The sequence below is a fragment of the Cebidichthys violaceus genome, unplaced genomic scaffold (assembly GCF_023349555.1).
Source record: "Cebidichthys violaceus isolate CVI_PGR_0920_01 unplaced genomic scaffold, fCebVio1.0.p SCAF_4, whole genome shotgun sequence".
NCBI classification, from domain to species: Eukaryota; Metazoa; Chordata; class Actinopteri; order Perciformes; family Stichaeidae; genus Cebidichthys; species Cebidichthys violaceus.
Window position 1 is genome coordinate 19,373,241 of NW_027176594.1, and position 22,893 is coordinate 19,396,133.

Below are 22,893 nucleotides of genomic sequence, written 5' to 3' on the forward strand. Positions count from 1 at the left end.
GCTTGTAAACATGTGTAGCTACTGAGGTAAGAAGGTGTCTGAGAGTCCTCTTTGAAACGGATGAAACAAAGTCAGAAATAAGATGTCGTTATAGACAATAGGCTACTATACAATACGATGAGGTCACCATAGTATCAGGACGGTGTCTGTAGGGAGAGCGCACCTTTAGGTATTCTAGGACATCCATCACACACACACACACACACACTCACACATACACAGACGCACACACTTATTAGTATTGGTCGCATCATCATCATCAACATCAACAACAACATTGTTTCCATGGTGAAGCGATGGCCTCCTCGCGGTCTCAGATCAAACTGCAGCATTCCCCGGAGCCCGCCGACATACTGATGGAGAGCTGCGTCAAGGGAACCAGAAAAAGCCAGAAAGAGGCCGGAATTGAATCACTGTTTCTTTCAAAATAAAAGTACTAACGCGCCATGATCTGAGTCAAAAGCCATTTTTAAACCATTGTTCCATTTCTGTGTCGGTCACTTGAATTTTACGAGGTAGCACTCTAAATAACGCTTCAGCCGTTTAAATGATGTGTGTATAATTCAGCATAGTTCAGCAGCTATTTGTATTTCAGTGACCATTTCATTCTATTTGGCTTGGCATTGGATATTAAAACCATTTTACTGTCACCTCCAAAACAAGTATGTGGAAGACTTCACATAATAACAGCATTTATACAATGTAACATTTTACGCAATACAGATGAGCAGGCTAGTGGATTAAAGCAGATATAAAAGCCCAGATTAATCTGTTTACCCTGCACAATATATGCAGTCTAAATGGATCGATTACAATACAATGAAGTAGGCAAATTCTGCTGTTGTAGGGTGCTGACCAGGAAAAAAAAAAAAAAGCCCAGAAAATGTAAAGGTGATGAATCATAACATGACTGCCGGCCCCTTCAGACGGACACGCTGTGTTAGGTCTACTATCCCTCGTCTGTTAAAAACAAAAGCAGCCTCACGTGACCTTTGTTTTGACCATTTGTGTGTTTTGTCATTTTGCATTGACGTACATGCTGTAAAAAAAATAAATAATAATAATATCTGCGCGTATATAAAACGCGGCCTGTCTATTGATTTATTACTTCATTAAACACACTCTTTTAATCGGGCTATCTGCTTTAAGGTGCATTAGTCTGAAATGTTGGAGCGGAAGTAGTCTTTTCTCGTCTCGTGTAATTTGACAGAGGACGGCATTGCTCCATGGTGGTGTTTTTCTGGGAGGAGTGGGACAACAGCCGTACGGGGAAAGAAAATAGCAATAAGCAACAACTAAAGGCTACGAACCTGAATTTGCGGGACTTGGACGGGACCAGATAGATGAAGTTCCTCGGGAACACCTTTCCCGGACCGTCTTTTAGGTGACCGTGTCGGTTCTCACTTTTAATTACCGAGCAAGGATACGGGACTCATGGATAAAAGGAGAGCAGGCGGAGACGACGACATCAAAGGGGCTCCCGGGTCATTAGATACAGCTATAGCACCGATCAGACCATTATTTAACACGCGAGAGCCGGCCAGCCTCTCACAAACGGGAATGAGCTCCGTAACAAGCCAGTTTTGGTAATTATCTGGAGCCTCTTGGCCGTCTTTTCGGGGGAAGAAAAGACGTCCGTAGCGCGTCAGGCTACTTATAAAAACAACAGTATCTTTACTGAAGGCGAACATTTTTTTTAACCGTGCCCCCCCCCCCTGCCACCCCCCTGCACCCCCACCCCCAATGCCAAAGAAGAACCCGTTTCCAGAGCCCCGGTTTTGTATCGTTTTCTTCGGATGAGTAAAAGCTAAGGCGGCTGCACTTCTGTCTCTTTTGCTTTGTTACTCAGACCAATACAAGCAGGCAGCTCCAGCTGAGCCGACACTTCTCGCAGTTTCTGAGCCCTGTATGCCTCTTTTTTTTCTTCTTCTTCTTTCTTTTTTTATGGGAAACTTTTCAACCTCTCGTTTTTTCTAAGTGCTGAAAGTTGGAGAAGGAAACCCCTTTTTGTAGTGATCCTCCTCCTCCTCCCATCTCTCTCTCTCGCTCTCTCTCTCTCTCTCTCTCTCTCTCTCTCTCTCTCTCTCTCTCTCTCCACAATAAGAGCCACACTGTAGGTATGGACGAGCAGGCCCGCATGATGTTGGGTCATATTGGACTAACTGGAATGCCTCACGAGGACGTGGGTGATCCTGACAACATAAGGAAACATCACAACATGGGCCAGCCGCAGCAGGACATCGGTGACATCCTCCAGCAGATCATGGTCATCACGGACGAGAGTCTGGATGAGGCCCAGGCCAGGTAATGCCGTGAGCAGATGAGACCTGATAGAATGTTTAAGAGTTGGATTTGGGTCTGCACATAGGGGGGGGGGGGCACAGACATTGTAACACACTGTAATAACACCCCCAACTTACAGAATGCTGGTGGGGTTTTTGTGCCCTCCTCTCCAGCTGTGTATCACCACCTTTCACCCCCACAGGTCTTATCAACAGCACTCCCCTCTGGGGCGTGACATCACAAAGTTACTCTTAATAATGCAAAAAATCTTATCGCGATAGATTACCGCTAATTACAAATAACAAACTCAGTTGTACACGTGGAGACTTTTTGGTTTCAAGTTAAGTTTAACAGTAGAATGCAGTTTGGTTATTGTAGATGCATTTATAACATTGTTATACACACTGATTGGGGGGGGGGGGAGTATCCTTATTAATATTGTGTTAATTTGAATCATAATCACCCGACTCACAATGCAATCACGGTAGTGTGCTCAAAATAGTGTCTCAACACACAGGAAATACTGCGATACACTATATATATATATATATATATATATATATATATATATATATATATATACAGTAAAAAACAACTAATCTATTCACATAATATGTGCAGCTAAAAACCCTTCATTCATAGCATGCTACTTATTATTTCTGTAATGTATTGTCTTTCTCTTGTCTTTTGACTTCATCTTGTGATGTAGATTTAATTTTTTTTTTTTTTTTTTTTACAAAGCAGAAATCAAATCATGTCTTAAGAACTGCCTTAAGTATGACACTCAGAGTGTTATAACAACATGGACATGTGACAGGATGTGCAAACTCAAATAGTCAAACAACCGGCCAGAAAACGGCACATTTCACATCAGATGTTTGCAGGAAAGCAATAACCTATGTATGCCACAGTAGTGTAATAGGAATAGTGTCACCAAACTGGTGTCAGAGTATCAACATTCTACCGTAGTGTGACGTTATATTGCAATATTGATTGTTTGCGCTATTATATCTGTGCCAAAATACGCAGCCTTGTTCCATTTTAAGCTCTCAAGAGTTTCTGCACGATTGTGCCGTCAATCTCTTCTCTTCTCTTCTCTTGTCTGTCTTCACTAAGGTGAGCAAGTCCAGGTGAATTAGACAACTATGTGCTCAGGCCTGTTTTCAGTCAAGGGCTTGAACAGGTCTGGTTGCACACTCACTCATCTGAATCCAGTCTGTTCGGCACTGACTTGCAACGTGTCTACATGATCTATTGTTGGTGGATGTCAGTGCCTGTAACCAACAGAATGGCTTATAATTTACATTCTCCGTCTCTTGTGTCTTTCATTTTCCATAAAAGGAAACACGCTTTAAACTGCCACAGAATGAAGCCCGCTCTCTTCAGCGTCCTGTGTGAGATCAAAGAAAGGACAGGTGAGTTGTCCATTTGGTCTTGTCCCCCCCCCCCCCCCCCCCCCCCCCCCCCCCACACACACACACACACACACACACACACACACACACACACACACACACACATCAGCCAGTACAGAAAACGGCTTTAATGCTGATAAGAATGCACATCTTTTACTCTTTCAGCGCATCCGTGATTGTAGCGGAGGTTTAAGCCTACAGTCCACGACCATTATTTTGAAATTCAGGCTTACGTTCATCATTCTTTTGATCAAATTGAGAACACCAGGATAAAGAGACAGACGCATCGGAGACAGAAAGACATAAGAATATTGTCCAGCCTGTTTTTTTTTTTTCCAGCCATCCTTCATCTACCGCTAGATGTTCTCAAATATATTGTCTCACTTCCTTCCTCTTGTGCTCGGTGTGTCACACCCTCTGTCTTCACTTTGTTGTTGACATTTTTCTAAAACTCATCTTCTGATGGATGCGCTCCTCTACCAGCACTACCAAAAAAAAAAAAAAAGGTGGAGCGTCTCTACCAACAGACGCTTTAGACCCGAGAAATGAGATGATTGTTACAATTATGTTACACCTTAAATGTTTGATCCTGACCACACCACTGATGCAGGCACTTCATTTTGGGCCCGCGTTTGTGTTTTAGCTGGTGGAAAAATCATCTTAACTTGTGTTTAGAGTGGAGAACTCCTTCCAGACACGGAGCAGACAGAAGTGTGAGCGACACGGAGCCCTTGTTATTACCTCATTTCATTCACTCAGTGTGTAAACGGGAACCCTGAGGTTGGCAGCAGGAGGGATGCAGAGTTTCCAAGGCAACTACTGTAGTTGTCTCGCCTACTCGCTGTCATTCAGATGTTTCACACGCTGACAGCCTCCGTTGTATATTCCTCACACTGTATATTGACTCGGAAAGAGATGATCTTTGCGTTTTTTGGTGTCAACGGGTCATCACGAGTAATGTGCTCCGATCTGGGTTTAATGCATCGAGTTCAGTGAGTGCTCACTGCTACTCCGCTCAGCCGTACCGCTTAACTGATAAGAGGATCAAAAGGATGCGGCTGGTGTTATTATTATTAGCTTTTTTCCCAGTGTCAATAAATCCCATGAAAACGTAAAACTAGCAATGTTTCAGTCTCAGTGCTCTCTGGAGCACTCAGCCCCAAGTCCATCTGTTCCTACCAGACACATTTAAAAAAAATAAAAAGGCTCAGAAAGGTCCCGTAACGGCCATGAAGTGTAACTAAAGTTACTCAAACAGAGGTAAATAGTGAATTTGCTAGGCACTACTTTTTTGGTCTTTTCAGCTAAAAAATAAGGCCTTCTGTAAAAATGACTACATGTGAACAAGATTAAACAAAAAAAGGGGGGAAAAAAAGATCAATACAAGTCCAATAAACACAAGCTAAAACTAAGTCCTCTCGTCTTTACGACAGTTTACTTTGCGGTCCACCGCCGCGTTTCTTTGTCCAGCCACTAGGCCGCTCTAAAGACCACCTCCAGCTTTGTATGCTAGCCGCTAGCTTAGCGAGGTCCTCTCCGCCGCTGCGTTACGCCCACGCGCCGCTGACGTCGCCTGGAAGAAATAGGAGAAGAGCCGTGAGTCGGGGAGCCCCGCACTAGATCTCTCTCACCCGCTCACTCGAGCCGTCCTCCCACTCTGTCTGGACAACTTGTCCCAGTCGTGCAGAGCTCTCCCGGGTGACTAGGCCTACAGCTTGTGGCCCCGGTTCTTTGGACCGCCACCAAAGTTGGGCTCTGCGGTTTTCGTCTGCTCGCTTCAGTGTCTCTTCAGTTCTTTCCCCCCCATCGCTCCGTTTTGGCGAGCAGTTCCGCGCGCGCGCCCCCCGCCCCCCCCCTTAACTGCCTCCACAGGTGTGTTCAATTAAGCTGCTGGCTGTGGCCAAGTCCGAGTCAAACAGGAAATACAAGCTACAATTCTACACAAACCAAGCAACTGCATGACACAGTTCAACCGTAATAATTATAACTACATGCAAAACAAAATAACAAACACAACTGCAATAAAAACATAGTTAATAAAGGCCATATTCCACAGCCTCACAGTTGTTATTGCGTCAACTTCTAACACTTCTGGTAAAGAAGTCATCATAATATTATGCACCATTTTACTTGAAAATCAACACCTAGGGGGCCGCTTTTAATAACCAGCCATTGACACACACACACAGTTCCATAAAGCTATTATACACGTAGTTAAGAACCCAGGCTTGTGATTGTGTATGGAGAGGACCCATATTTAGCCTAAAGCGATAATCTGGTATGAATGGCCAAATGTGTTTTGGACCCATTGATCCGTATCACGATGCCTACAAAACGACACCGGAGTTCCTGCTTTCCATCGGTGTTGTTGTCGCTTCTTCACACTGATTTGAACAATAACCTTATGCTCAGTAACTGATCTTATGGAAACATACCTCTGAACACACAATTGATCTCCAAGTGGTTTTCCGGGCTTCCAAGGCAATCTCCATATCTAGATTATTATGGAAGTTTAGAACATGTATTGCTCCTCCCTCTCTTTGTCTGCCTCCCTATTGCTGCTGTCAGTGCTTCGTTCTTCTCCATCCCAAGTTAGAAGCATTAAAAATAACTCCTCACACGACAGCGACAAAGCACACTGCTGTTGTCTTAAGATATACGTTCCCTCGCTTCCTCCTTTGGCTACATTTGCTTACTTCTCCGTTGTCCTATGTCCCCCCCCCCCCCCCCCCTCCCCTTCCTTTCCTACTATTCCCAATACTCTTATTTATTCTTTTTTTTAAAGCAACCCTTGCTTTTCTGGGAATTTTTTTTGAGAGGATTACAGCGCACAAAAATAGGGCCGAGGCAAAGTAAAGAAAACAGAAGAACTGACAAGAGCGAGGGAGGGACAGATTGATGGATGAGTTGTAGGGAGAGGCAGTAATGGTTGTGTTTCATGCTATGGCAGACAGTTGATAATCTCCAGACCCCGGAGTCCTGTCAGCCTTCACTACAAACAGATTCTCAGTGGGGGACAGTTTGCCACCCACGGCCCCGACTGGGCTCACAAAGCTGGATTTACTCGCTCTGTTCCTCGAAGCGTCATGGGCCGCCGCTCATCTCTTCATCCCGCCTACTGTGTGTGTGTGTGTGTGTGTGTGTGTGTGTGTGTGTGTGTGTGTTAGTGTTAGTGTTTGTACACTCGACAGAGTTAACGGGCAAGCTGGCCCAAACTCTGGACTAATTAATATGTAATTAACAGTAATGGGACCCCGGCCGCATTTCAATATACATGTCTTTGTTTTTCTGCCGCTTGTCTTTTGCGCTTTTACTCTTTTCGTATCCACTCAGTTGCCAGTTCATTCGGCACGGCAAACTAAAACTAACGCGGTCTAACACGGCGGTCCTGTAATAAATACGCGTCGTAATACTCGGAGAATATTTCAGAGAGTTGTGGATTAAACTAAATGCTCATTTTGTTGGCTGCAGCTCGGCGCTGTTGAATTTCATTGCGTTTTACTGAGGGGCGTTTCCAATATTTAAGATAAGATAAGATAATCCTTTATTAGTCCCGCGGCGCGGGGACATTAACAGGATTACAGCAGCACAGTGGATAGTGCAAACAAGACACACAGTAAAAACACAATGTATCGAAAACAAGTGTTATAAATAAGTAATAAACATGTCGTCTGTCCTCTACGCTGATATATAAGAAACAACGCTTGGTACGCCGGATAAACTCGACGTTACAATAAAGGAGCATTTCTCTCTGATTTCCCTCTTTACACACGTAGTGTAGAGCGGCTGGGAGGTTGGACGTTTGAATGAAGGAAGCAGGATTCAGGTGGTGAGAAGTGCTCCTCTGTAAACTGCTAGTCGTCCCTCTTTGGACGTCTACGCAGCCGGTGATCTGTATCCGATGAAGACACTCGCTCAGGCTGCAGGAGCATGCGGCACCTTTTGAGAGCGGTGGGATTACATTGTAATCTGGTTAATCTGGCACATTAGTATGTTCGGGTGCGGTGTGCTCACATGTGGTTGTAATATTACGGACATATTTCACATATTAAACTGTATTACTGGACTGTAACATGGTTTTGGAAATTGCTAGTGTGTCTGAAATAATTGGAGGCCATCACCGACTGCTAGTGTCTTTAGATGTGTGTATGTGTGTGTGTGTGTGTGTGTGTGTGTGTGTGTCTGGATGCTGTTTGCCAGATGCGGAGGCTGTCATTGCCCTCGTTGCGGGATTATGAATGTGATCTCTGGAACTACCTTGTAATTGCCACCTAATTTGCATAGCTGTGCAAATTAACGACCTCTCAAATGAGCCTTAATTTTTCACTGGGTCTTTAGTCGCTCCTTAAGAGCTGGCGTTAATTAACAGCTGTGTGTGTGTGTGTGTGTGTGTGTGTGTGTGTGTGTGTGTGTGTGGCTGTTTTTCTTTGGGCATGAGGATGCCAAGGAAAGCTGGCATCACTACCATAGCAACAGCCAGTATTTCTTTACGTAAACCTCCCTCCTGGCAGTGTTTTTTGTTGTCTGTGTCTCCCTTCCCCTCTCTCTCTCTCTCTCTCTCTCTCTCTCTCTCTCTCTCTCTCTCTCTCTCTCTCTCTCTCTCTCTCTCTCTCTCCAGTCTGCCCCAGACACTTGATCTCCTCGCCGCCTCGAACTAACAAAGCTACGACTGAGGCTTCCTCTGTCATCCGGTGTTATATTGTGTCAGCTCTTTCCGGGCTATTAAATAACAGTTTCCCTGAAGTTTTCTGAAGTTCCAACTGGTGCTGTTTGTGCTGTATATTTGATTTGATGAGAGAAAACATATTACTTTTTTATTTTGTTTGTAATGTTTCACTTTCATTACCACCGTCTAGTTAGAGCCCGGGCCAAAACCAGGGCTCTAGGACAGTGGAGATTTCTTCAGCACCTAGCGGATAGTTCTTGATATTTCTGAGAGAAAAGGACTTTGCAACTTCTTGTCTGAGGACATCCTACTGATGGAGCAGAAAGAATCTGACTATAGTGTGGACGTTATGTTTGTTCTGGATCTTATATTGTGAGATAGTGCTCTCTGCTGGCTGGGAAGGGAACCCTAACTGTGCCGGAAGACACAAAACCCCATCGAGTTATACACAAATTGGTGTTTTTCATTTTAATATCTTCAATGGGCGCACCAAACTACGTTTCCTATCATTCTTCTCTTTATCACAGATTGGGCTCGCAGCATGACAATGTATGCGCTTCAAATCGTAGCGCAGCATTTATTCAATCAAATAATTACAACAGGGGAAGCAGAAGGAAACGATATTAGGAAGCAGCTTAAAGCGTCGACTTAATGCCTTAAGTCTCCTCCTCATGCCGTTGTTCTAACTCACGAGTGTGAATCCTGTTTTTCTAGTTCTACACACCTGCGCCATAAATTCAGAATGAACATGTCTGTGTCACACGAGCAGGATTCACAAACAGCAGCAGGGCAGTATTGTGATGAATAGAAAATGACCTCTGATGTGTGTTTGTGTGTCTCTATCCCCCCCCCCCCCCCCCCCCCCCCCCACCACCACCACCACCACCACCACCACCCACAGCCCTGAGTATCCGAGGCATCCAAGAAGAAGACGGCCCCGACCCTCAGATCATGCGACTGGACAACATGCTGTTAGCGGAGGGGGTCGCCGGTCCGGAGAGGGGCGGGGCCTCTGCAGCGGCGGCTGTGGTCGCCGCCGCAGCCGGGGGGTCGCCTGGTGAGGGGGGGAACGTAGAACACAGCGAGTACAAAGAGAAGCTCGCTCAGATACGACGGATGTACCACGCTGAGCTGGAGAAATACCAACAGGTGTGGGACTTTTCATCACGACACGCATGTCACACGACTGAAGGATAATGTTTTTGGACGTTATATAGATCCCACCAGGGTTTTTGACTGAAGTGCAGTGAGTGGAAGACAACATCTAATGTTTGTTGAATTCTTTCTTTGTCCCTCTCTCTCTCACCTTCATTCCTGACCTACTCCCCCCCGGCTCCTCCTCCTCCTCCCATGCAGGCATGCAACGAGTTCACCGACCACGTGATGAACCTGCTGAGGGAGCAGTCCCGTACGCGGCCCATCTCACCCAAAGAGATAGAGCGAATGGTGGGAATCATCCACCGCAAGTTCAGCACTATCCAGATGCAGTTAAAGCAGAGCACATGTGAAGCTGTCATGATCCTTCGCTCCAGGTTCCTGGATGCCAGGTGGGGTTTTTTTTATTATTGTTTTGCGCTTTTATTTGTTTATTTTCCCGCCTCTTCTCAACTTTAGTCTTCCGGGGTGCGACGGTGAACTTCCAACAAGGTTAAAAGATGGAATGTTCGCTGACTGTTAATCGTTGCAATTGCACTTTTTCTGGCAGGCGGAAACGAAGAAACTTCAGCAAGCAGGCAGCAGAGATTTTGAATACATATTTTTACTCTCATCTGGCAAACCCCTACCCCAGCGAGGAGGCCAAGGAGGACCTGGCCAGGAAGTGTTCCATCACTGTTTCTCAGGTCAGGCCGTCAAAGACACACTGGGGGGAAAAAAAAGGGGAACATGAAGAAGTTGATGAAGAACACATACTGTATAGATATATGTGGTTTTGACTTTGTTTTTTCCCTCTGAAACTCTCTCAGGTGGCGAACTGGTTTGGAAACAAGAGGATTCGGTATAAGAGGAACGTCGCAAAATTGCAGGAGGAAGCTAACCGGTATGCTGTGAAGACAGCCGTGGACGCTGCCAGTGTATCTTCACAGGCAAGCCAAGCCAACTCCCCCGCCACGCCAAACTCAGGTACACAACAAACACACCTCCGATTCCCGTCACGGGATTAAAACAAGGAGAAGGTGACTTTATGGAAAGTACTCTGAAGATCTACTGACTCACATTTTGCTCTGCGACCCGGGTAAAAAAAAATATCAAAGAACCAAACACGACGCCAGGAAAAGATATCAAAAGCCTCAGAGAAGCCCGAATAAAAACACCGTAGCCCTGAATGTGGAAGAAAAAAGCGTTACACTAAATGAGGAACAGTGTCTTATTTATAAAATAAAAATACAAGTTAGCGAAATATGATCAAAACAAGGTAGCAGTTTGAATTCATGACGTGACTGTAAGGCTACAGCCACACTACAACGCCTGAAAACGAATGTCACGTGACTCTTCACGTACACTGGGCATGCGGGTGGGTGCCGGTGTAAACAGGAAGTAGATTGGTTGCTTAGTTAAAAGAAATACGACAGAGTAATAAAGTAGTCTTTAATAATGAAAGGTCGCGTTTGATACTTAAGATCTTCCTCTATAAACTCAAACAGACACATTTCGTGGAAAGTTGTAGAAGTTTTATTTTTCAGACTTCATCTCTCTCTCTCACATCAAATTTACTTTAAAGTCAAGACTTACACATAATGGTGTACTAGATTATGAGCCCATTAATGGACACTCCGCTCACCGATCGCTCCTATAACAGCTGCTTCCCCCACCAAAATGCAGACTTTAACTGAACAACAGCTGCTAGTAAAGACAACAAGGTCAGCAACACCTGTAATCAGTTGCCCATGTTAAATTAACCTGGTAGTCGATCGGTAATCAAGACTGTTGTTGTTTGTGATCTTCCGGGAAAGGGTCACGTGATAGGGGCGTGACCAATCAGGGAAGGACACGTCGTGACTGCTAACAACCAATCAAGTACCGAACGCCACAAAGCAACTCCGGCATTTTTCAAACTCATCCGTCCTCTGGAGCGTTTTCAAACTCCTCCGTTTTGAGTAGTGTGGACATGGCCTAAGATTCAGCCCTCATTAAACTGTCACTCTGCAAAGGCCTCTCCATATCAGGTGTATATTACGTGGACGACCACTGGGTGTGTATTTGAAAAAATGAAATGCGTGGCTAGTCCATGGGCGGAGCGCCTAGCTCACCTCTGACTACAGACAGAAGTGTTCAAACGTGTGCTAACTGTGTGCCAACAGGAGGATACCCAGCCCAGTGTTACACTCCTGATGGGAGGTTGTGAGGACTTGCCCGGAGGAACTCTTCTTCCTTCCTCTCTGTGTCCGTGTGAGTAGCCATGGTTACACCGCTGTTGCTATAGTTACACACTCTCCAACTGAGTAGTCATGGTAACAGCCTTTCCCCGTGTTAGCACGTGGTGTGGTGTGACACGTTTTGCGGACCCTATCGATGCGGTCCCTGTACACATGACGACATCGCCGACCGAAACGGGACTCAAGATTGTTTTTATGCGTTAAAGGAAACATTTCACACTAAAATGTCGTGATGCTAAAAGGGTATTGACTGTGCGCCTTTCTTTGTAGTTGTTGGTTGGTGAGTTTTTTGGTTATTGTTGGTAACTGGGCCAGATTTGCATCATCCTAATTTAATAAAACATGTATTTATTTAGATGGCAACTCAGAAATCAGGATCCTGTAGAACTCTGTGAATAGTCAGATTGACTAAGCGAATGTAGAAGTGAAGAATGTCTGTAACAAAACTTGTAAACATGACTGAACTTCACAAAGTGATGTGTTGACAGTGTCAGTGGATCTACCGGTACGTGTGTTTTCGTTTACATCCTGCTCTGAATGTCTGTTTCTCGGCAGGGTGATGACGGCTGGCACCACAGTGGTGATTCCTCTTCCCATCTCTCCCCACCCAGAGCACCAGGGAGCAAACACTACGTCACCTCCAGCTGATGCCCCCCCACCCCCCACCCCCACCCTGCTCCTCAGACTAACACCACCCAGACTGTAGGTTGACGTCCAGCCAAGCCTGGAACAGAGCATTACCAAAACTCTGCAACTGTTCTGTTTTGCTTTGTGATGCTGATCGTTTTCTAACATCTCTCAAAGTTCTTTTTTTTTTTTTAATCCTTCCACTTTACGAATGTGTTGACACCTTTTTTTTTTCTTTCTTTCTTTTTTTCGTTTTTGCTATTACTCACACCATTTTTTCTTCTGTTATTTTTTAAAAAGATAAATAAATGCTGAAAAGAACTTTTTTTAATGTACTACTTCACCTTCAGTGAATCATAAACTGTATGGAGGTTTAGGGCCTGTGTGTCGCCTTGAACCAGCTTCATCGTTTTATTTCAAAGAATTTAAAATAAGACAAAAAAAGACAAAAAGAAAGCATGAAGTCATTTTTAGATGTTGACAATTTTCTGATGTATTTTTTTCTTTGAAGTTTTTTAAGAAAAATGTCACCAAGAAAATGCATTGATAGAGTACAACAAAAACATCATAAATGGCAGAAATGACCAAAAATGAATAAAAACATTGTCACTTATTAAATTTTTCTTTGCTTCAGACGAGAACTGGTTTGAGTTTGTTGCCATTTAACTGAATTTAAATACAATATTGCTTTAATGGGTAATAATCATGTTTCTTAAATGCTTTTTGAAGGAACCGCACCAAAGAGGCTTCAACCCAGGAGATCAGGTTCAGTAGGAGATCAGGTTCGGTGTGTTTTTCTCAGGTGCACACTTGAAGTTGTGTGAAGCCTCACGTCACACTGTACCAATGACACCAAGTGTGTTTTCCTTGTCTGTGCCCTCTAGTGTTGAATAGTGCCACTGCATATATTTAGCCTCTGGATATTCTGAAGCAACTGTTTTTCCTGCCGAACCTGCCTTGTTTATATTATACCTGCCTTGATAAACAGATGGGCTTTCATCCAAATTATTACAATAACTTGTGATGATGACATTTATGATGACGGGATGCAAGGTCCATATAGGATGATATCGTAATTATTACCTCATTATGAGTCTTAGTTGCCTGTTATTTAATTAGTTAAGACTACACTTCACTCCATTACTTTAACAGATTGGATTACTTAATTTGACTTTTTATTGCATCTTTTTATTCTTCAAACATTACGATTACAAATCTTGCATATAATATAATATATATATATATATATAATAATCTGTGAAACAAACTGAGTATTAATTTTACTGATCATGCTCTCTTCAATCATATCTGATGGTTCTTTGGTGTGTTACTTTAGTTCTCTACATATTTCCAGATTGTTTTTTCATTATTTTATTACTGTGTTACTCACAAATATCCCAAATTCAGTAACAAAAAAACAGGACAGTTGTACTTTGAGTTCTTTGAATCGTATTTCATCAGCCACTTATCACTGCTGGCTCACTGGTCAACACAATACAGATACATGCAGTGTCTCAGTGGAGAGAAATCATTTTCTTGGAAAGCAGAATAATACTCCTAAAGTGATGAAATCAATGTATCCATGTACTGCTGTTTGACACTACTTAACAATTAGTGTCCAGCTTTTGTAAGCTTTCATCAGCAGAACATATCCTACAACCTCTGTCCATGCAATACCACTAACATGAGTTATTTGTAGGCATTATTTTGGAATCAAACAATGAGAACAAAGTAAGAATATGGCAGTGAAGCGCTTCATACTTGACTAGAACGGGTTGACGAGTATTTGAATAGGAGAAGGGGCAAATGGTAAGTTAGGGGTTAAAGGTTGAAAGTGACTGTATGAAAAAGAGACAGAGAAACGGTGAAAGACAGATTTTCCACAGGGGACGAAGTGGGACTGTTCTCCGTTCATCATGGATTTCTCACCCGGGGTTCTGATCCTGTTTGCTCTCTCGTGTTCAGGTAATGAATCGGGTTTACTTTGAACAGAATAGCAGCTTTTCTGCTAATTAGCTTTGACGCCTGTAGAGATGTGTATTTTTTCTTGTACTTTTAAACCATCACACAAACTGCTGCTCACACAGCAATATAAAACAACATATGTATAAACTTGTCCTTTTGGAAACGGTGTCCCGATTGCTTTGGATAATCCACAAATCTAGTCTAACTTTCAATTTAAGAAATAGTCCCTTCGGAAGCTGTTCTGTTGATTATCCAGAGTAATGGTCATTTTTTCAATACTGTGAGCATCAAAACAAAGTTAAAAATCTCAACATCTGGGCAAATCAAACAAAAACAAAGTGCATAGCTACCATTGTTTTTGGTAATTTGGGTACAATAACCCTTTATTATAGTGATACAGATATTTTTAGCAAAGTCAAAATAAAAGAATATTCCTCTCTGACACAATGTCTTTCATTTAATCTCTGTGCCTTTTTGCTTTTTTTGCTTTGTCATCAATAGCACTTCTGTTCAATCTGTGTATTTGCTCGGCGTGTTTGCTTTGGGGTGGTGTGTGTTTACACTGTATTTTACCCAGACTCGTCTAAAGGTTCGCAGAGTTGCATTGCATGTGTGTGTGTGTGTGTGTGTGTGTGTGTGTGTGTGTGTGTGTGTGTCACTAGTTATCTCTTTGTGTGCAGTTGCTGGTCAGGCTCCTGATGTCTCAGTGGAGCCCCGTACTGCTACTGTGCGCCAAGGGGAGTCTGCCAGCTTTAGATGCCAGGTGCGGAGAGGTGCGCAGCCAATCCAAGTGGTGTGGAAGAAAGCCAACAACCAAGCACTACCAGGTCAGGAGTAACAACACGTAAGCCTTGTTCATACAATATCAACATCTGCGCACTTTCACTGCAGTCTCCTTTTTTTTTTTTCCCCCTTCTAGACAATGTTAAGACCGGCCCGGATGGCTCTGTGCTGACGGTCGCCAACGCTGTACCTGAAAACCAGGGCCAGTACCGCTGCGTGGCAGAAAACTCTGGAGGCCGCGGCACTGCCACGGCTGTGCTGAACGTCAAACGTGAGCTTCTGTTCAATATTTAGTTCAGCGCGTACTTTTCCTGCTCAGGTTCACCTCTCACCGATCTCATATATCATCCTTTCCAGTAGCAACAGGCAGATGTTTTCAGAGAGAAAGCTCAGAAAGACCGAACGGCACTCAGACTCAGTTAACAACAGTAGCTGGTGAACATAGTGGAGCGTTCAGCTTTGAATTGATACAAACCAAAAACCTAAAACAGCTAAAAGTGAGTGAATATTGGACTTAACATTTGCTAAATGGGCAGAAACACGACTCCACATAAATATTAAAGTTGCTCTGAGACACATTTTGTGAATTTAACTGTGGATCTGTGAACCTGGAGACCAAATAGCAGCTTTGTTCCACCTTGGTGATCCATATGGTGCACTGCAGAGCTACTGCGTGTTCTCATAAGCACACACTGGTGACGCCCTTAAGAGCGAGATGAACGGCCCCTCAGTTCAAGCACATGTTCAAGAGCATCTTAATGTCCTGATGACAAAAAGGGGGCTCGACACATGGCCCCTCACTGTCCCGCTCTCCCAGTCGGTTATGCATCTGTTGTGATTAATAAACTCCTGTGAGAGATGTCCCCCAGTGGGGTTCCCCTGAGAAGAAAAACAGCCAACATGCAGGAATGTCAAAAGCAGCCTCATCCTTCTGTCCTTTCTTGGATTGAGATGAAAAGAGTTGAACCGTCGCTGTAATGGGGACACGCCCTCGGCTGGCCCAAATGGAATCTCCACTGATGCTGCTGCCAGCATTCCCAGCAGTCCCGGCTGTTTATGAACCCCAGCCTTCCCTAGTCGGAAGCGACTTAACGCTTTCTCTGGACTGTCTACCTACAATCTACAATCAATTTGAACGGGAGTACCTTCAGGTATCGGTTTGGCGCCTGAGATGGACCTCTGACGTAGGACGGCTGATGACATGGCCTCCCCACGTCAGCCAATAAGAGAACCTCAGTACGGCGTGAGACAAACATCATGGCAGAGAGACCAAAATGTGGCTACACACAAAGAAAGTGTCCCGCACCAATGTACCCAGCAGGCCCAGCGCTAAACCCCACCAGCTGCCAACAGCGATATATGGCACAATAAGGGCTACAATAAGTACCAAACTATGCACTATGTTTCACCGCTGGATAATCTAAAAGAAACTGCAATTACCTCAAAAACGATGGAACCATAGCTAGCATGCATAAGGTCTTAAGAGCAGGCGGAAAGAGGGCTATCATTCATTCATCATTTACGACCGTCAGAATGAGGTCAAAACAGATCCGCTTACAAGTTTGCCATACCAACTTAAACGTTTATATCAAAGTATTGTGGTCGCACAAGTCGCTTATTGCCGGTTTACTGTGTCACTCGTGTCTGTGTGTCCTTTGTCAGATGCTCCTAAAGTGCGGCTGACACCCGCAGGGCCCCTGCGAGTCAGGATGGGTGACCCCGTCTCAGTGGAGTGTCGGGCCACAGGCAGGCCACGCCCCAAGGTGAACTGGAAACGCCAAGGCTCCACCCTGCAGCTGGTTACCAAGGACACAAACGATGTCAACACCATACAGGTGAGATAGGAACACATGCGCAAGTCATTCTTATTCCCACAATGTAAAGATGACAGAAAGAACATAATCGCCAACTCTTTTCTCAGTGGGCTGCGTTGCATCCAGAGGACTCTGGAGTTTATATTTGCCAGGCTGAAAACAATGAGGGGGTGGCCGAGGTCAAAGTTGAGATCATTATTGCGGGGCAGCCGGGAGCACCGGAGGCTTCAGTGGGCGCTACAGAAATGACAGTGGTGGAGGGACATACAATCACAATGGAGTGTCAGGCCAGTGGTAGGCTGTTTGTGTGCGTGTCAACATCTCTCAGTGCTGCTGTCGCTTCTCATTCTTCACTTAGTTCTCCGTTTCCCCCTCCCTCGTTCCAGGTTCCCCTCCTCCCGTCATCACCTGGTCCAAGCTGCGAGCACCGCTGCCGTGGAAACACACAATGGTCGGTGGAGTTTTGACACTGACCAGCGTGGGGCGCCAAGATTCAGGACAATACATCTGTAACGCGACCAACATACATGGCTACAGTGAAGCGTACACGCAGATGGAGGTGGAGAGTGAGTTGACAATGCAGATAATTAAAAACTGTACATGAAGATTGTCGCTGCTCGCGGTGAAAAGTGATGTTTCCTCCCTCGTGCAGGTCCTCCGTACGCCACCTGCCTGCCCGACCAGGTGAGGCTCCGGCCCGGAGACGCGCTGCGCGTTCAGTGCCTCGCCCACGGCTCTCATCCCATTCAGTTCGAGTGGAGCCGGGGGGACAGGGTGAGTCTGCCTCCGGGAGCCGAGACCACCAGGGATGGGACGCTGCTCATCGGCCACGTTAAGCTGAGCGACAGCGGGACGTACAAATGTGTGGCCACCAACCACATCGGCTCTAGTGAGGCACTGGCCAAAGTCATCATAAAAGGTGAGCTGGTGTTTGGGTTGAGGCAATTCAACGTCCATCAAAATGACTGATCTGACTCTCTAGTCTTTGTTTTACTTTCTAATTTTGTGTCTTTTCCCTTTTTGCTTCTTTTTACAGCTTAATCCAACGCGGTCTTGTCTGATTGACAAACCATCTATGCAGCACGCACAACTTCTGCAACACAGTGTAACAGCTAATAATGACAAAACATAGAACTTTATATTGAGCAGATCCATATATTTTGAGGTATGAAAGTGAAATATATCAATGCTGTTTCAACTTTTGGGGCTGTTAATGTGGGTTAAGTTTGTACTTTTATAAAAAACTGATACTGTTGCCGCATATCTCCCTTGGGATAGCTTTTCTCTGGATCTCAGGGTGGACTTACGTCACAGCGTAGTGTGTGTGTGTGTGTGTGTGTGTGGGAGTTCCTACTTGTGGAATGCCTCTGCACCCTGTCTGCCTCCCTTCATGTCATCTGATAAGTCGACACCTTTGCACTTCCAAAATTGAGGGGACGACGAAACAAAGAAAAGCCTGATCTAATATAAAAGCGCTTATTATGCTGTTAAATTCAAAACAATAAAGACCACATGAAGTTTCATTAATTCAATGAAAAAAAAAGGTGTGTGCAAAATGAAAATACTCAATGTACCTGGTTATTCGATGTAGCTCTGAAGTTAACATTGTGTTTATAGATGTGTTTGCTGAGGAGACCTCGGTGGCTGAGCGTCCGCTGACGGACAAAACACAAATCTCGACGTTCACTGGTCAAGAGCCTGAACTTCATTTCAGCTTTTTGTTATTCTCAGATTTTGGATATTAATATAATGACAAATGCAATTATCTAACCGTCAATAAAGGAACAATACAAACTTTGAAGATGCAGTGTATAATTATTTTAAAAACACATATTTTTAAAAATTTTCATTCTTTATTCTTCGGCTCAGAAAGGGCCGGTAAAGTGACGGCGGGTAAAAAAAGTATAGTTTTTACACTAGGGAGGGGTTATTCTCAGGACGGCACCAGTGTATCATCAAGCCATTATTTAAGGCCTGACCAAAAAATCCGAAACACAAAAATGGTGAATAAAAAAACCCCAGTCTGACTCAATTATTAACTACTACGTAATTCAGTCTTTTCACGTTTTCAGCCATTATTTTCTAGCATGTGGGGCTTAATATGTGTTGTACCAGCGTTACATTATTTTGAAACATTCAAGGAGAATGCCATTCTCTTGCCATTTTTTTTCCAAAATCCAGCAACACAGCCTCCAGTAATGTTCGTACAATCCCATTTTGTATAAGCGTTGTTGTAATTCTGCCATGTTAATGCCTTTATATCTGATGGATTATATGACTGGAGTCTAATCTGAGCATAGCTTCATAAAGTCATTTATTTAACCACATGGTGGCAATATGTAGCTTTAAAGCACACACCCATTGCCTTCAGGCCAAGAGCAATTTGAGCCTTCACACCCTCAACAACTGGAGGAACAGATGCAATGCACAGTCAAGCTTTTGTTTTCCAAATCCCTAAATAAAAAAAATAAAAAGCAAAAGCACTTGGCTGATCATTGCAGCTCTCTGAGTAAATATGGACTGTAAACTCCTCTTGAACAGGCAAAGTTCAGTTTGATCAGAATGACGCAACGACGGCTGTGTTGATGACAGAGACAATTTAAAGCCGCGTCGACTAAATGAGGTGTAAGCTTGACGTTTAGGGTTTGTGGCTGCGGCCGGAGGTTGGAAAAGAGAGCTACCATTTCCAAAGCTGCTGCCAGGACGCAGCCTGTATCTGCTGTTTGTGATTGCGGCCTCCCTCCCTCCCTCACGAAAACGCCCAGCCTCCACGGAGAGACATGCTTTACCCTTTCCACTATTCCTCCCCTCCATCTTTACAAGCGCCTTCAAAGCTGGGGAGGAAACATCTGCCCTCCGTCACCTCACTCCACCCCCTCACTTCACAGACAAGGAGGGAGGGAGGATGAAGGAGACAAAATAGATGCACTCCTGAGGATGTTAGAGGACGGAAATCTGTATTGGTTCTTTAATTTAGATGGATAAAGAGCTATTGAGCTGGAAAGGAGGGGAAAAAATGCATCAGCGACAGAGAGAGGAAACTCTAATTTATTAAATGTGATCCCCCTCTCTCTCTCTCTGCATATGCCTTTGTATACATAATAACTAGACGTGGACATATGGCCTCTAATGGAGTCTGATATAAACAGTGAGGTTCATACGAGTCCAGATGACATCCCTCAAAAAGGATGTGCGCACACACTCGCACGGTTTGTCGCAGTTTTGCGTCGCATTGGTTTGTATTACAGTAGGAGTAAACAACAGCGTTACATTTACTCAGGAGCACACTTTGCTTATGTTAGCCTTAAGAGGCGAGGAAAGAAGAAGAAAACACAAGCAATCAGTCGTGTAGCGCGAGAGTAAAACACTCCCAAATATTCTTCTTCCTCTACGCCATATATTCCAATAATAATAATAATAATAATTTTGGATAAAGATCATTGTGATGTCCCTGCAGTAATAATATGGGCAAACCGGGTCATTCAGGAAGGAACCAATGACGTGACAGCTTCCTCAGGAAGTTATAGGTGGGCCTGTCAAGTCTGTTGCTATGGTTTCCACCTGGTGAATTTGGATAAGCTGTGGCGGGGCAGCCGTTTGTTACTTGGTAGGAAGGCCAGCTGATGGGCTGATAGGGAGCACAGTTCCTGTATTGTGTTGGCTGACAGCCAGAGCGCATAACAGACCCCCCCCCCACACACACACACACAAACACACACACACACCACCTTCAAACCTGATCTCACATTGAGAAAATTAAATGTTTCTAAGTGGTGCAACAGGAAGCCACAGCAATTTGCCAATGACGCTGAGCTCAACAAATAGTTTCTATATCACTCAGCTAATATGTTGTCATGCATAGAAAAAGGAAGAGTCGGTTATTCCCCTGAGGAAGTTAAGTTTAACAGCTGACAGGAAGGACAATGTACACAGGTCACTGCGGGACAAAACACAGGCCGCATATTCCATTAAGTGATTATTCTTATGTGATGTGGATGAATATTATGTAATATATACATATATATATTATATAAAGGAGATGTTCGCAATGACCAAACCACAAAAGCCTCCTGATTGCACTTTGCCCACAACTTTAGGTTCACTCTCACTGTAGCAGGCCATGTGAATAAGTGAAAATCATTTTCATAAGTGAAAATATGATGAACGTAGCGCAGCACTTAACAGTTAAAGAGTCGGATATTTCCCTCAAAAATTATTATTCTCCAAAAAATATTTTTGGGGGTAATTTATTATTTTTGTATCTAAATGTGATCATGAATTCACATTAAAAAAAAAACATGAATTCAAACAATGCAATGACCAGTAAGGTTAGAATATCACCCCAATCACATCAGGTAGAGACAAACGTGTTTCCACTGTTAGGTAGATGACTTTTACCTTGAGTTTATTTCTCATTTATTGGTCCCAAGAAATGGGCCTTTAGAATCAAAAGGTTGAGAACCCCTGCTTTAAGGGGTCACAAGTCATATTTGTTGGGAACCACGAACATATATGAGAGACTTTTCTAGCATAAATGTTTAATTCTGTATTTTTGAATTGTTTCATAAACCTTAAGGTTGACTTCCACAGGCACCATGATGAAGGCTGACATACAGCGAGTGCTGTAAAACCTTTGATCGTTCGCATCGAAGCTCGAGTGTGAACTGAAAGCATCTTTGCTGCGTCTGTTGTTTCTGTTCTCGGCTGTGAAGGCGCGCACACACTTTATTCATCACAGAGATGCGACCTGGCTTCGACGCAGCCCTGACAAGAGCTACTGGCCTCTGCCTGAGTTATGTTTTAATAGTTTTAACGGTGACGCGAATGGCAAAGAGGGCCGTCACAGCATTTCCCAGGGGTTTGTGAAATCCGGTATGGCCTTAAACTACCCTGGGACTAAACCTTTCAGAATAATACTTTATGAGATTCAGACGAAAGTGTAGAGTCACTTCTTCCCCCAAGGCCACACCACAGATTGGCTTCAACAGACATCACACAATAAAAAAAACAAACAGATGTCTGTCTTAGTTTGATGTGTTTTGTAAATTATTTTAATTTTCTTAAAATCGCTTTTTTTGTTTTAATGGTATTTCTTTAACAGCCTTAATAGCAGGGTGGCTGTAGGTGGGGGAAACACATAATAACAGCCCAGTTGTCAGTAGCATCCAGCGGTGGTTGGCATTAAAACCACAGCCAGCTCCATCTTATGTAAAGACACTGCTGCTGGTTGCTGAGCACCAACGCTACCACTCATTGTTGATAAGTCCTGTGATCACAGCCTCCTTCTCTTTACTTGGAACTCAAACCACATCAGGTCGTCTTTATCACGCATAGTGCACACACACACACACACACACACACACACACACACACACACACACACACACACACACACACACACACACACACACACACACACGCACACATACATTCACTACCTATTTTCTGCCTGCAAAGCAGAAGCTGTTACTTTTTATCGAAGGCATTCAGAATCTTAACAACAATTGTGTGCGAGTGTGTTTGTGTGTCTATATCTTACCTCCTGACAGTCGCTGGTGTTCGTGGTTTCAGAAGGAAACCACTTGTGGTGCGGAAAAAGTTTAAGCAGCACTTTTTGTTTGAACACACGAGGTGATGATGTGAGGGGAAACTCATATGACATGTACGGTATGTCACATGTCAAACCCAACAACACATACAGTAGGTTTTTACTTATATTCTGTAATTGTGTTGATAAAACAATAGTAGACAAAAACTGAGGACTGAATGAGATCTGTTTTCTTTACAATTATTCTCTTTTCTAACTACCTTCAGAAGAAAAGAGGTGCTGAAAAAAAGCGTGTAGAAGGGGCAGGAAAAAGGATGTGGCGACTGAGTGAAGGGCAACAGAGAAAGATAATCTCTTTATTCATCCACTCCTCATCCACTCGAAAATAACATATTACGATGCCAAATTTTGTAAACAA

At 43.9% G+C, this 22,893-nt stretch overlaps 2 protein-coding genes across 2 annotated transcripts; both read left to right on the plus strand.

Moving 5' to 3' along the window:
- The first annotated feature begins 1,979 nt into the window (after positions 1-1,979).
- LOC137885226 (pre-B-cell leukemia transcription factor 1-like) lies at positions 1,980-12,998 on the plus strand. The gene is made up of 8 exons (XM_068727403.1): positions 1,980-2,304; positions 3,625-3,698; positions 9,266-9,513; positions 9,721-9,911; positions 10,070-10,205; positions 10,329-10,485; positions 11,664-11,751; positions 12,294-12,998. Exons 1-7 carry the CDS (start codon positions 2,120-2,122, stop codon positions 11,705-11,707), a joined length of 1,035 nt encoding a protein of 344 aa, XP_068583504.1. The 5' UTR covers positions 1,980-2,119; the 3' UTR covers positions 11,708-11,751; positions 12,294-12,998.
- A 1,228-nt stretch (positions 12,999-14,226) lies between these two features.
- LOC137885234 (basement membrane-specific heparan sulfate proteoglycan core protein-like) lies at positions 14,227-18,728 on the plus strand. The gene is made up of 8 exons (XM_068727414.1): positions 14,227-14,330; positions 15,011-15,157; positions 15,250-15,384; positions 16,776-16,948; positions 17,035-17,221; positions 17,314-17,493; positions 17,580-17,846; positions 17,964-18,728. The coding sequence occupies exons 1-8, from the start codon at positions 14,282-14,284 to the stop codon at positions 17,966-17,968; spliced, it is 1,143 nt and encodes a 380-aa protein (XP_068583515.1). The 5' UTR covers positions 14,227-14,281; the 3' UTR covers positions 17,969-18,728.
- Positions 18,729-22,893: the final 4,165 nt, after the last annotated feature.

Bases quoted from the DNA above. Each gene is read 5' to 3' on its own strand.
- LOC137885226 (XM_068727403.1), top strand. From the start codon at position 2,120: ATGGACGAGCAGGCCCGCATGATGTTGGGTCATATTGGACTAACTGGA. The intron at 9,514-9,720 runs GTGTGGGACTTT...CCTCCCATGCAG, and splicing joins AGCTGGAGAAATACCAACAG to GCATGCAACGAGTTCACCGA. The intron at 10,206-10,328 runs GTCAGGCCGTCA...AAACTCTCTCAG, and splicing joins GTTCCATCACTGTTTCTCAG to GTGGCGAACTGGTTTGGAAA.
- LOC137885234 (XM_068727414.1), top strand. From the start codon at position 14,282: ATGGATTTCTCACCCGGGGTTCTGATCCTGTTTGCTCTCTCGTGTTCA. The intron at 14,331-15,010 runs GTAATGAATCGG...CTTTGTGTGCAG, and splicing joins GTTTGCTCTCTCGTGTTCAG to TTGCTGGTCAGGCTCCTGAT. The intron at 17,494-17,579 runs GTGAGTTGACAA...TCCCTCGTGCAG, and splicing joins CACGCAGATGGAGGTGGAGA to GTCCTCCGTACGCCACCTGC.